The sequence below is a fragment of the Columba livia genome, chromosome 3 (assembly GCF_036013475.1).
Source record: "Columba livia isolate bColLiv1 breed racing homer chromosome 3, bColLiv1.pat.W.v2, whole genome shotgun sequence".
NCBI lineage: Eukaryota > Metazoa > Chordata > Aves > Columbiformes > Columbidae > Columba > Columba livia.
The window spans coordinates 70,812,146-70,824,574 of NC_088604.1; the positions used below are offsets into that span (position 1 = coordinate 70,812,146).

General features: G+C 42.9%; 2 protein-coding genes and 1 non-coding gene across 3 annotated transcripts; 1 reads left to right on the forward strand and 2 right to left on the reverse strand.

Moving 5' to 3' along the window:
* Window positions 1-57: 57 nt before the first annotated feature.
* On the reverse strand, window positions 58-8,817 carry TCP1 (t-complex 1). Its single transcript, XM_065057539.1, has 12 exons — window positions 8,436-8,817; window positions 7,282-7,367; window positions 6,416-6,544; window positions 5,727-5,824; window positions 5,260-5,370; window positions 4,461-4,642; window positions 3,716-3,842; window positions 3,226-3,401; window positions 2,380-2,503; window positions 1,067-1,259; window positions 596-759; window positions 58-359 (listed from the first exon to the last, which is right to left on the reverse strand). Exons 1-12 carry the CDS (start codon window positions 8,506-8,508, stop codon window positions 146-148), a joined length of 1,677 nt encoding a protein of 558 aa, XP_064913611.1. The 5' UTR covers window positions 8,509-8,817; the 3' UTR covers window positions 58-145.
* LOC135579273 (small nucleolar RNA SNORA29) lies at window positions 7,509-7,643 on the reverse strand. The gene has a single exon (XR_010471994.1). It is a non-coding gene; the product is annotated as a small nucleolar RNA SNORA29 (small nucleolar RNA).
* Window positions 8,818-8,848: 31 nt separating the features above from the next.
* MRPL18 (mitochondrial ribosomal protein L18) lies at window positions 8,849-12,410 on the forward strand. The gene is made up of 4 exons (XM_065057552.1): window positions 8,849-9,589; window positions 10,279-10,459; window positions 11,437-11,671; window positions 11,921-12,410. The coding sequence occupies exons 1-4, from the start codon at window positions 9,535-9,537 to the stop codon at window positions 11,990-11,992; spliced, it is 543 nt and encodes a 180-aa protein (XP_064913624.1). The 5' UTR covers window positions 8,849-9,534; the 3' UTR covers window positions 11,993-12,410.
* The last annotated feature ends 19 nt before the right edge of the window (window positions 12,411-12,429 follow it).

The window sequence follows — 12,429 nt, forward strand, 5'->3', positions numbered from 1 at the left end:
TATTTACTGCTCAACCCAAGGACCAACCTCATTTTCAGAAATTAATCTACAAGAAAATTGCAGCAGCATTCAATCACTTGTTTTATTAACATTTGAGTTATGAGAGTGGGAGGTGTAAGTTAAACAAACATAAATAAAACCTAAGTTATTCTTCAAGTGCTCCAGAGTGAACTGCGTCCTCGTAGCACCCTCTCTCTTCCTTAGTTTCAGGGTGCAGTTTAATAAGATCATCAATTCGAAGAATAGTAATTGCAGCTTCTGTTGCAAACTTCAGGCTCTTAGTTTTGACCATGGTTGGTTCAAAAACACCAGCTTGCTTGTTATCGCGTGGTTTTCCATTGATCAAGTCAAGACCAATCCTGAAAAGAATAAACAGTCAGATGGAGAGATAGAAAAAGCAGAAATACAGTTGGGAGCATGCTGCTTAACTACTACTAAGGCCCAGTGCCACACATCTAGGACTGCAGGACACAGGAAGTCAATGATAACCTACATCCTTTTACATGCAAATCACGGTTTAGTAAACTGGCATGTTTTTCAGCTAAGTCACCCACCCACTTAATTCTGAGCAGCCTTCCTACAAACAGATACTTGCCATTTCAGATTTTTGCGATCTGGGTTAACTTGGGCCTCATTGTGGAATGCTCTCAACTTCGCAACAAGATCTGTTGCATCTTGAGCGGCATTTACTGCCAATGTATTTGGAATTATTAAGAGAGATCTTGCAAATTCTGCTATTGCAAGTTGTTCACGTGATCCCTAGAGAGAGGAAAAAGTTTTTAAACCAATTGCTGCAACAAAAGAAAAAAATACAACCATGACCAAGACTGTCAATAGTAGGGAGGGGTTTTCACATGCAAAACCTATTTTTAGGCCAAAGAACCATATAGTCAAATTATCAGAGAAAGAGTAACTAATATTCTCCATTTTAAAGAAGCAACTTACATTCTTTAAGATGATTACGTTTTCATGAGCCACAAAACCAACTTCTACTTTAAAATAAATGCTTTAAAATTCACATTATCCAAGTCTGACACATACACATTGTTCGTCATGTGAAACTCACCATGCTGGTTGCATAATTTTCAAGATATATTGAAAGTGCTGCCTCTACAGCCCCACCACCTGGGACAACAGACTTGGATTCCAAGACCCTTTTAACAACACAGAGTGCATCATGTATAGATCGTTCCATTTCATCACACATGAAGTCATTAGCTCCTCGTAAGATAATTGATGCTGAAGTACGAGCCTTTGTACTAGGGGAAAAAAGGAATCAGAAGTCAGTCTTGCTGAACAGAATACAAATTAAAACTATTATTGCAAAATTTTTTCTTCTACAGCCAAGTTCAGTTGAGTCAGATTCTTTCAGTATCTAAAAGAAAAATCTTAACATTGTTATGCACACTTGCAGTGTATGTACCCTGTACCTATTAAGTGAATATGCAAGTTCTAATATGCAAGAAACTAGTTTGAGTTCAGTCTTTTAGAGAAAGCTACCTGACCAAAGTGTGACAGATGTTTTCCCATCAAATTAGTGGAAAATGTCATCAGATACTGAGAAAGTTCTGTTTTGTATAGGCATCAAGTGAGCTCATGACTGGCAGCATTTACAGTACAAGCAGTCACGTAACAGCCACACAAGTGCCACGGTCAGAATATTTAATTCACACACAAACGAGACTACAGAAGCTGAACACCAAGAAGGGATACTGAAGCAGTGCAAAAGCCAATATCCAAGGTTTGTTCTTGTACCAAACTTCAAGGGAAAATGCCACGTGTGGACAGTTAAACATTGCTCCTCTTACCCATTTAAAAAAAAAAAAAAAAACAACTTAAAAAAATACCATTTTGACAATGTGGTCCATTTCATTCTGCCAACCAAGCGACTGATTCAATGAAACCAGCACAAGTAAACCCTGTCTTCCACTACAAATCGTACAATTTAGCTTGCACCTCCTTATTCAGATGAAATTACTCAGATGGTACCCATTTCCCTTTCCTGTCTGTAAGGGAAGCCAGTATGACTATTACTGCTAAAAGCCAGGTAGAGGAACATGATATGAATGCTCTTACAATGTCTCTAACAATTTAATTTTATTGTAAATTTTAGAAAAAGTTGTTCATAAGCAAAACCTTAAGTAAAGTCTACCTAGCAATCTGATTATCTTATATATTATGCTTGATAAAACAGGTGTCCAGCCCCAGAAAACGATATTCAAGACTTCCACTTCTAATTCTCGGTGGACTTGCATACTCTTCCCATGCATGTAACTACTCATACCACTGAGATAGCATGGAAATTAAAAAAAACAGGATTTTGCCTCCAACTTAGCAGAAAGTGTACAGAAAAGAGAGTATTTTAAAAATGATCCTTACTTCTTGATTAAAATGAGCTCATCATCGCAGATTCTCTCTTGTATCACCTCTTCTGCCTGTCCCAGCATTAATGCTTCAAAACTCTCCTCACCTTCGAGGTTTGCAAGGGTTGAACATATGGTTGCTTAAACAAACAAAAAAGTGCAATTAGCATTCCATTCCAGCACACTCTTTGCCAACTTCCCAGAACAGCCATGAAGAAAAACAGAAATTGGAAACAGAAATAAAAGCAGTATAAGCAGATTTTTCTTAAATTCAACAGCACTTCTAATTCTCAGGTAACAATTCAATACTCCACAGTTTATAATCAATACTCTTTTTTTTTTTTGCTCAGCTTTTACAGGGCTTACTTTTCCACAGCTAGTACAAGTTCCTGTCCTTTACCACATGACAACGTTTTCATGCAAATTTAAGAATTGACAGATAAAATCTGTATAAGACCAGAACTTTTTTCATTATGTGTTTAATGATTTAGGAATGCTTCGTTTCACTTGAACTACCTAAACAAAGTACTTAACAGAACCCCCCCAGAGGCTTATCAAGGTGTGCTCGATAAATACTTCTAAATAAAGGCAGATTCTGGCTCCTATTTCTACAAGAAGACAGTCTTCCCAGTGCAAGGCAGAATTTCTTTTCCCCTCTGTAAATCCTCAGCAGTCAACTCTTAGAGTACTCTCCTATTGTGACAAAATGGTCACTTAAAAGCAACAGGCAAGTTCTAACAAATATGTCTCAGCTATACTTATCCTCTCCTTGCATGGCTTGCAGGGTAAGAAGCAATGTTTTGAAAATCATTACTAATACTCTAACAACATCTTTTACTTCAAAAGAGACAGAGAGACATACCTCCAGATGCCTTAGCAATTCGCTTAAGGTCCTTTTTCACGACTCTCCGTACTGCCATAGCACCAGCATCAACAAAGTATTTCAGACACATATCATCAATGCCTCCCGTGGTAAGAATAACATTGGCACCAGTGGCCAAAATCTTCTGGATCCTTTCTTTGGTAATATCTGATTCTCTGCAAGGATAAAGCCAAAGTTATAAAAATGTATTTTAAAGTCTTCAATCACATTCTACCACCCCATGTCTCAAAATCTTCATGCAGAGCTCCACTGCACAAGCATACCTGGAATCCTCAAAACTGGTCCTAATACCAGTTCTGCCTCCAGAAGTGAAGGCTTTTACAATTAATATTTGCATTGAGAAACGTAAACATTTACAACATTTCTACCTCTTGTGCTCAGCCAAAAATACATCAAGCCACCTCAACTGAAGAGACCAAAACAAACCTGTGAAACCCCCCCGTCTCAGTTACTCAAAGCTTCCACACACCTCTGCCTTATCTGGTCCAGCTTCTCAGGGTCTGAGATAACAATCTGAACACCAAGCTTCATTTTTGCTTTCTGCAGGCTGAAGTCAAGGCATGCAATCTTTGCATTGACTATTCTTTTCGTCATACCTGACAAGAGAGAACAAGAAAAAGGATTTTGTCAAATGTAGTTAACAGTAACTCAAGTTAGCAGCAGAGACTAAAACTAATGCTATTTTCGTATTTCAGATTTGTATTCAGTTTGCTTCTCTGCCTCCAGTTCTGCTCCAGTACAGAAAAATGCTTAGCAAGGACTTTCAAATATGATTTTTTTCTAAAAAAATCTCTACTATAACCTCTGTTACCTTTTTACATACCCCATCCTCAAAATGTGAAGGACCGTGAAAAGCTGACCCATCAGTGTTGCATTCTTTAGGTTAGCTTATCAACACAGCTCTGCTAAATGTAATGGTTTCCTACCAACATGGTAAGGGAGGTGCTTATGCTCCAGAAGATCGGTTTTACCATGTAGATGCTGGGTTATGGTAACTACAGTAACTTACCAACACTTTGTGGATCACTACTAGCTGGCAGACCCTAGCCTACAAACTATGGTGAAGTGGTAACATTTTTTACATTCTTGTTTAATTGTTCCAAACTGAAAACATACATTATCTGCAACTAACACAGTCAGTAAGCAAATCTATGCAGAAAGACTAAGAGGACTGAGTTTACACAAAAGTTTAATGAAACATTGCATATTCTTACCCTGTGAGCCCACCACGCAGTTCAGAGCGTAACCATTCACGAGTATGCTCTCTTTTTGGCTGCGGCCATGTGCCTTCAAAACATTAACCGAGTTGATTGGATACCGAGCCTGACCCTTCTGGTCTGTGTATTTAACTGCCAGCGCAGCATCCACCACCATGTTAGCAAAGAAATCACCATCACTACAATGCTGTTAAGGTTAAAACTGAAAACTAGTACTACGCTTAAGAAAAAAAGAAGTCACTGACAGTGCCCAAACTAAGAGTCAAAAACTGTTTCCAAAAAAAGAGCTCCAGAAAGTTATGGAAATGCTAGCTTTTTGCACCATTCTCTTGCAGGAATGAGTTAATTCTGGTAAGAAAGTTTGACAGGCTAGTGTGATGCCTGCATTTTACGCACCTTTTGCTCCTTAACAGAAATACTCTTCCTATGGGCGGTCTCCATTCCCTTGGTAGCACAAAGGCTAAAAATGCAGGTTTTTCTATGACTATGAAGCAACCTTCTTTCCTCTAGTTTCACTCCCCTGGTACTTGACTTCTGCAATGCACTCTTCCATTCTCACAATGCCTTGTCTAGTCTCACTAAGGAAACATTGCACTGTTAAAGCTCTTGCTTTGTGCCTAACCAAGTTTAAATAAACACTAGTATCTGTGAAAAGATTTTCACATCTGTGTTATAAAAATGACAGCTTGAATACTATAACCCATTCATAAGAACTGCTGCAAAGGGAACTAGGCTAGCTACTCAGTTCTCCAGCTAATCACTCTCACTTAAATAACTTGACAAAGGTAAAGGATACATTCCTATAATTTTAGAGGACATCGATGTTTTAGCAGCATTAATTAGGCACTCTCTGCCCAATTCATCTGTGTTAATAATAAGATTTTCATTGATGTAGCGAACTGCTTCCCTGTAGAAGACAGAAAAATACTGGTAAAGAATTCCACACACACAAAGAAAAAAAATCCTGCAGGATATGAGCCCGTTCAAACGTTATCTCAAAGAACAGAGGGATGAGATCAATTCATCTTCTAGACAAAGTGACATTTTTATGTGAGACTATAGAAATTCTAAATAAATAAATAAACAATAAATTAAAAAAGAAAATAATTAAGAAGAAAGCCCAGAATACATGCCAAAAACAAAACACTGTAAACACTTTGCACAAGAAGTCTGTATTAACACAGTCACTAATACAGAAAGAAACAAAAAGCATGCAGTTATTGTACCTTAAAAAATGCAACTTCAACTGTATTAGTTTCTTACTTGCAAGCAAGTCGGTATCCACCAATGATGGAGGTAGGATGAATTTTCTGTTTCACTAGCTCATCTGCATTTTTTAGAAGTTCTGCAGCAATAATTACCTATTTGAAATACAAACAATAAATATATGTATTCCACACAAGCAAAATAACTACTTGTTGCTACTAAGTGGAAAGTAGAATCACAAATATTTGTTCAATGGCTATTCAGTGGAAAAGTACTTGCACGCTGGAATTATTAATAGTTTCTGACATCAGGTAAAAGCTACCTCATTTGGTCCCCCCCATCCCCCAAGGTATCAAAAGTCTCAAGCAAGTTTTCAACATGCAACATCCTTATTAGTCCTAACACTTCAGTTTCTCATGGTTGTTAAAAATTAAGAACTTCAATTCAGAATCTATCTTCAAAACCTCAAGAAATGAAAAAACAAATATCGAAACTGAAGTAAGCAAATTCCATTCCAGAGCACCAGCTGCATATGGAAAGTAGCATCTCTAAAAAACCCTCAAGTCTAATTGCTTTATTCTGTAATCTACTTTAAAAAAACATTTATATTCAGTCAGCCGCAAGGTTTTTCATTCTGTATAGCTGATCCACATTGCATCAAGATTTGTAACAGATAAATCAAAAGCAGCAATGTGATAATGGAACACTGACTTTTAGTGTATCTGCCTGTAAAACTTTCTACATACCACTGAGGTTGTCCCATCGCCAACTTCTTTGTCTTGCAAGTCTGCCAGCTCACAAAGAACTTTTGCTGCAGGATGTTCCACTTCTAGCAGTTTCAAAATGGTTGCACCATCGTTGGTAATGGTCACATCCTAATTTTCAGAAATCAAACATTAACATGAGGTATATTTCTATTATGTTCTTATCGTTGTGTTTCATACTGTTTATGCCAGTGAATTACTTTTCGTGAATTCCCATAAAATAACTATTCTAAGTGTTCAGAGCTTCTTTTTAGCCAGGAGTCCCACTCTTATAACAGAAATGTTACCAGAGAAGAATCTGCACTTCCTGTTTATCAGAAAAGTTTTTATGTTACAGAAACTCAAACATTTTGCACATACCAAATTAGTAGTAGTGAAATGACTACTCTCTAATACTGTATATTATACAGCAACCCCTAAAATGGCAAACTTTCCTCATTTACTTGAAATACTTTAAAATATGAACTACTGCTTTTAAATGGGTATGGGATTATTTCAATCCCTTTTTGTTATTTCAGCAGGATATACAAGTCAACACCATCACAAAGCCTAACTTTAATGGTGATACTCATGCCTGTGAACTTGACCAACACTTGTAATAGGTGAGAAGAACTTACATGTAGAAAGCAGAGAACTGTGCCACATAAACTACAGTACCGAATTAAACTAAAATGATGTAGCGTACATTACCTGATGCTCAATTTTACCACATCTCTCCTCCTACCCCCTCTCAGAACCATGGAAAAGAACAGGTATGTGTATGTTAGACCTTTGAAACACACCAAGTGGAAGAGCTTATACATAAGAATACAAGTCCTCCTGACACTTCTTAAAATAAGTTTACTTACCCCAATATCATCCACCAACATCTTATCCAGACCAACTGGCCCAAGAGAACTCTTCACAATGTTGGCAATAGCAGATGCAGCAGTAACTGAATAAACAAAAGAGAAAAAAAAAAATTATCTTTCCAACTTCAAGACAATCCAGGTTTACAAGAAAATGTGCCAAGAACCTGCAATTCAGAAACTTGAGCTAAAGTAACCTAATTTGGCTAAGCTAGTAATGGCTTGTTTAAAGAATGTTCTGCCAACTTCATATAGGAAAAAGATACAAACAACCTTTTCCTTCAGACCGTGGCAAAAATTCTCTATCCCACAAGCATAGCCACTTTATCTGGAAATTGAAAAAGTGGTAGTTTAATGGGAGTAGTAGCAAGCCAGACCTTCACTCTGAACTTCAAACAAAATAATCCATTTTGTTTTGAAGGAATAATGGCAGGTTTCTGAAATAACTAACCACTGCATCACCGAAGTCGCCATTATAAACTATCTCAGCCATAGACTGAGGTATCTCTAACTGTTCTGCCTAAAGCATCACCAGAACTGCATGCCTCTCACGATCATCAGAAACACGTCTTAAGCTTTTTCCTTTGTGTTTTACCTACTCAGAAATTAACAACAGTCTACAAATTTTCAGCTTTCCCCCAAAATTCAGTATAAAAGCCAACAGAACGTGCAACATTTTCGAGAACTAGTTAAAAGACGCTCATCTTGAGGACGGTCCCCACTTACCAAAGCAGGTTATTTTCCTCTGCTGGGAAGCAACACGCTTCCGCAGCCGCCCCGGCCTCACCAAGGCCCGTCTGCAGGCCTTGACGGTTAATGCCCTACGAGCTCGGGGTGGGACCCAGCCGGTCCCTGGTCAGCAGCCCCCCCGCTCCCGGTGTGAGCTCCCACAGAAACACAGCCCACGGGAGCGGCGCGAGCCCGCAGGGGCCTCCCGTCTCCCCGTGGAGGCCACGGAGCACAAATCGTGCCACCCGCCCGCCCTCCCGCCAGCAGCGGCTCTCCCAAGGGCCCGGGACCGAGAGCGGCCGGCGGCAGGCAGAGGCCGCTCCCGGGTAAGCACATGGCGGCGGCAACGGCCACGCCATGTTACCTCCTTCCCGCCCCTCCCCCCGCCACTCATCAGTGCCGTGCCGGCAGCGCGCGGCCGTTACCGTTCTGCGTGCGGATCGTGTCGCCACTGGTCCGATCGCCGAAGACAGCCAGGGGCCCGTCCATCGCCGCCATCTTCCCGCCCAGCCGCGGCGCCCCACTCGCACACCCGGCAGCGCGCCGAACCGCGGAATGGCCACGGCGCCGCAAGGAATGCTGGGTACCCCTTCTCCCCCTTCGGGAGAGGGTGGAGGGCCAGTGGCCAGCCTCGCGTGCGCGACGGGCGGGGCCACACCCTGCCTATCCAATCCCGGGGCGCGGCACGGCCCAGGCTGAAGCCGCGATTGGTGCGTGCGGTTGAACAAAGGCGCCACACCGCGGGAGGGGCGGGAGGACTTCCAGGAGGTTCTAGAAGCTCTGCTGGCTCCGGCGCATGCGCGCTGGCTCCTGTGCCTGTCGGGGCGCGGCTCGGGGCTGGTGGGGTGCTCGTCGCCCATGGGCTCCCCTTGGCGAGGTCTTACAGCGTCGTACTGGGCGTGTGCACCCTCTAGGTTCCCGCACGCGGTGGCGCTGGGCAGAGCTCAGGGTGACTGTAGCGGTGGGGAAGCTGGGCGGCGGCTGCCGCGCGGCGGTGTCGCACGCCTGCTGGCGTCACTCGTAGCGGTACAGCCGCAGTCTGCAGCCAGGATGAAACAGTTCTGTTTTCACTAAGAGTATGGAGTTCTTGTAGTGGCTCTGTGTCCCGCGGCTTCGATAAGCGCTGGGAGGACGGGAGCCCGCCTCCCCGCTTGCTGGGCTCAGCTGCCTCTTAGGCGCTGTTCCAGGAGGCGCAGCCCCGGGACCTCCTCACGCCCTTTTACTGATGGAGGGAAAAAAAAGAGGTTCCCTGGGTCGGGGAAGAGTTACTGCCTGACAGGCTATCCGCTTTTCCCAAGGAGCTTGCGCGGGGGCTCCCTTATCCAGCGGAATGGTACCCGGCCGCTGCTACACCGAGCGGCCAAAAGGAATCAGTGCTTCCGTATGACAGCATCCACTGCGGGGCGGAAGCGCTTCCGAGGACGGCCCTTTCCGCCGGAAGCCGGCCTCACCGAGATGGCGGCGTCCGGGTGCCCCTGAGCGGAGGTGACTGCAGCCCGAGGCCGCGGCGGGCACCGGCTCCCCATGGCGCTGAGCAGCCGCCTGCTGCCGGCCGCCCGGCTCCGAGCACGTGGAGCGGGTAAGCGCAGCCCCTCCGCGGCTCGCCCTGCCGGCCTTTCCGTGCTGCCGGAGGAGGGCCGCTCGCTGGGTGACCCGGCAGCCGGGGGTCTCGGCGCGGCTGCTCTGCCGTGCGCGGGCCCGGTCTGTGCCGGTCTCCTGCTTGGAACGGGCGTTCGGGCTGCTGCGGGACGCGGGCGCCGCTGGTGCGTTTCGGCCGGGGCGGGCGATCTGCAAGGGGAGGCCCTGACAGTTACTCTGGTGAGGGGTTCCTGCTGCCTCTCTGGACCAAACACTTGCGTGGCGGATTGAGTTTGCAAGCATGTCTACTCATCTTCTTTGTTAATTAGCGAGACGATTTTTACCTTGTTATTTGGTGGTACTGCCATTGGTTCTTTGTGTATTTAACTTTCAGTATTTTGTAATGCCTTAGTCCTATAGATCTTTTAGTCATGCATCAATTTATATTTTATGAGTGGGTTTTGAGCCACTGTTAATATACTTTTCATTTTTAGCCTACAGCTCACCTCATAAATGGGAGAAACAGGTTGAACTCTGGTAATCCATCTATATGTTGTGGGGTTTTTTTTAAAAAAAAGCCAATTTTGTCCTGGGAACTTTTACAAGGTGCATCATTCTGTGTTGTATTTGTTCTACTGTCTGCAGTATACTTTTTAACTCTGGGGTTTTTATTTCTTGCTTTACCTCAAGGTATTAATTTTGCATCAACTACAGCCAGTCTCAAAGCAGAGACTGAAGTGGACACAAGCGAAAATGAGATTGTTGCCCCAGAGTTCACTAACAGGAATCCTCGGAACCTGGAGCAGTTGGCCCTGGCTAGGAAGGAGCGTGGCTGGAAAACAACATGGCCAAAGCGTGAATTCTGGCATAGGTGAGTCAGAAAGTCACCAGCAGAAATTACAACTCTAAAAGAAAAACAAACCAAAAACCAAGCAGGTGGAAATGCTACAAAATGTGCTTTTGGGGTTGCTGAATCAGTTGCCTCCCTTAGTTGTTCTTAATCGACAGGCATTGTCCATGTTCAGAGAACAGCACGCTAGTATCGCATGGTAGTTGGCATATGTGTTGAAGATCTTGCCCTGCAATGTAGCAGTAATATCGCTTAAGCAACTGCTGCTTAACTTAGGATTCTTCTAGTTGTGTGCTGACCGTGCATCATTGTTTTATTTGGGACACCATAATAGTCTGAGTTTTTGTTCTTAGAAAATGCTGATTGCTTGTCGTCTGAAAAATAAGTTCATTTTCAGCTGGGGATTCAAAATCGTTATTTTGTTCTTGAGGAGAGAACCATGTCCAGTTTGTTCACACCTGGAAATCTGATATTGCCTCAGTGCAATAGAAAGTAGTTGCTCTCAGTACTCCGTGGTTATGTGTTACGGCTTAGGAAGTCGTGCTTGACCACTTGCTCATCCTGACAAGTTGTTACCCACTGTGTAAGTAGAAGCCTTTAAGAGACTGCGTAGCAAACCTAGAGCTACATTTCTGCTGGAGCAGTTCCCCTGATTGAGCGTTTTAGCACCTGTACCAGGCTGTGCTGGTGTACACTGCTTGGCTTAGAGTGAGTGCAGGCGTGAGACAGCATAGGACTGTCACCCACGTAACTTCCAAAAAGTTACTGTTGGAATTTCAGCACATTGGACTGGCAAAACGAGCCCTGTTTGTATGTTCTGATAAATAAAAACCTAGATAAGATAATAAAAGCAATATTAAGACATCATTATTGTAGTAACAGCTCAGTACTTTGTTTTATTTACAGTGAGTCATTTATGTATTTAAGGATTTGAATGTGTTCTCTCTTTAGATCTGGAAAAGACATCACATCCCATGTTATTTCTTTCCTTCGCTCAGATTACGGCTTGAGCGGACGCAGCATTATGTAGAAGCCTTCGTTGAGCGCTGTAATGGGGACATTGTGGTATCTGCCTCTACCCGAGAGTGGGCCATAAAGAGACACCTGTATAGCCCCAAGGGAGTAGCGGCGTGCCAAAACCTCGGCCGTGTAATGGCACAGCGCTGCTTGGAAGCAGGAATCAATTTTGTGAACTTTAAAGCTGTTATCCCCTGGGAGTATCGTTGTGACTCGGCAAGTACCCATCTCCTGACACTCATTTGGTCTTTTTTTTTTTCCTTTTTAAACATTATTTTTCTCCACCGTTAGTTTTCTTACGTGGCTTGACAGTCAGAAGGGTAACTTTGACAAGCTTCAGTTGCTGGCATTATGCTTTAGTGAGGCTGTTAACCTCTGCCCCTCCACATAAACATGTCCCCACTGATATTTTGGTGCTGTGGCTTTTCTTTGTACTTACTTGTGTCTCTCTGTCTTTTATAAAAGATTCAGGCATTTGAAAAAGCTGTGCAGGAGGGTGGTGTCGTTCTGCGTGAACCACGAAGAATCTATAAGTAGATGGAGACTGTTGGGAAAACTTTCCAAAGAACAGCGAACGCTTCTTCAGGTGTGTGTAGAGGCACAGTGAAAGTCCAGCGCTGGGAGAAACTTGAAATGTGACATCTTATAATAAAATGTTCTTAAAGGTGTGGAAGTGTGTCACATTCTTGATTTTGAAATCTTCAATGCCCTTATTTTAAGGCTAGAATAAACTGTTACAGTTCAACCTGACAGACTAACAGAATTCACTTCTGAATTCAATAATTTTAAAGTATATTTTATCTTTTTTTGTATTTGATTTTGTGTTTGCTCTTTATAAACACCTTGAAATGCTTGATCCAGCAAAATGCAGTCATTTATGTGAATGTTCAGAACCGTAATAAAGTTATGTGCTAAACTTGATAAAAACATTAAATTCCCCGAATTCATCCTTGCAGCTTTCTTGCAGCCGTTGG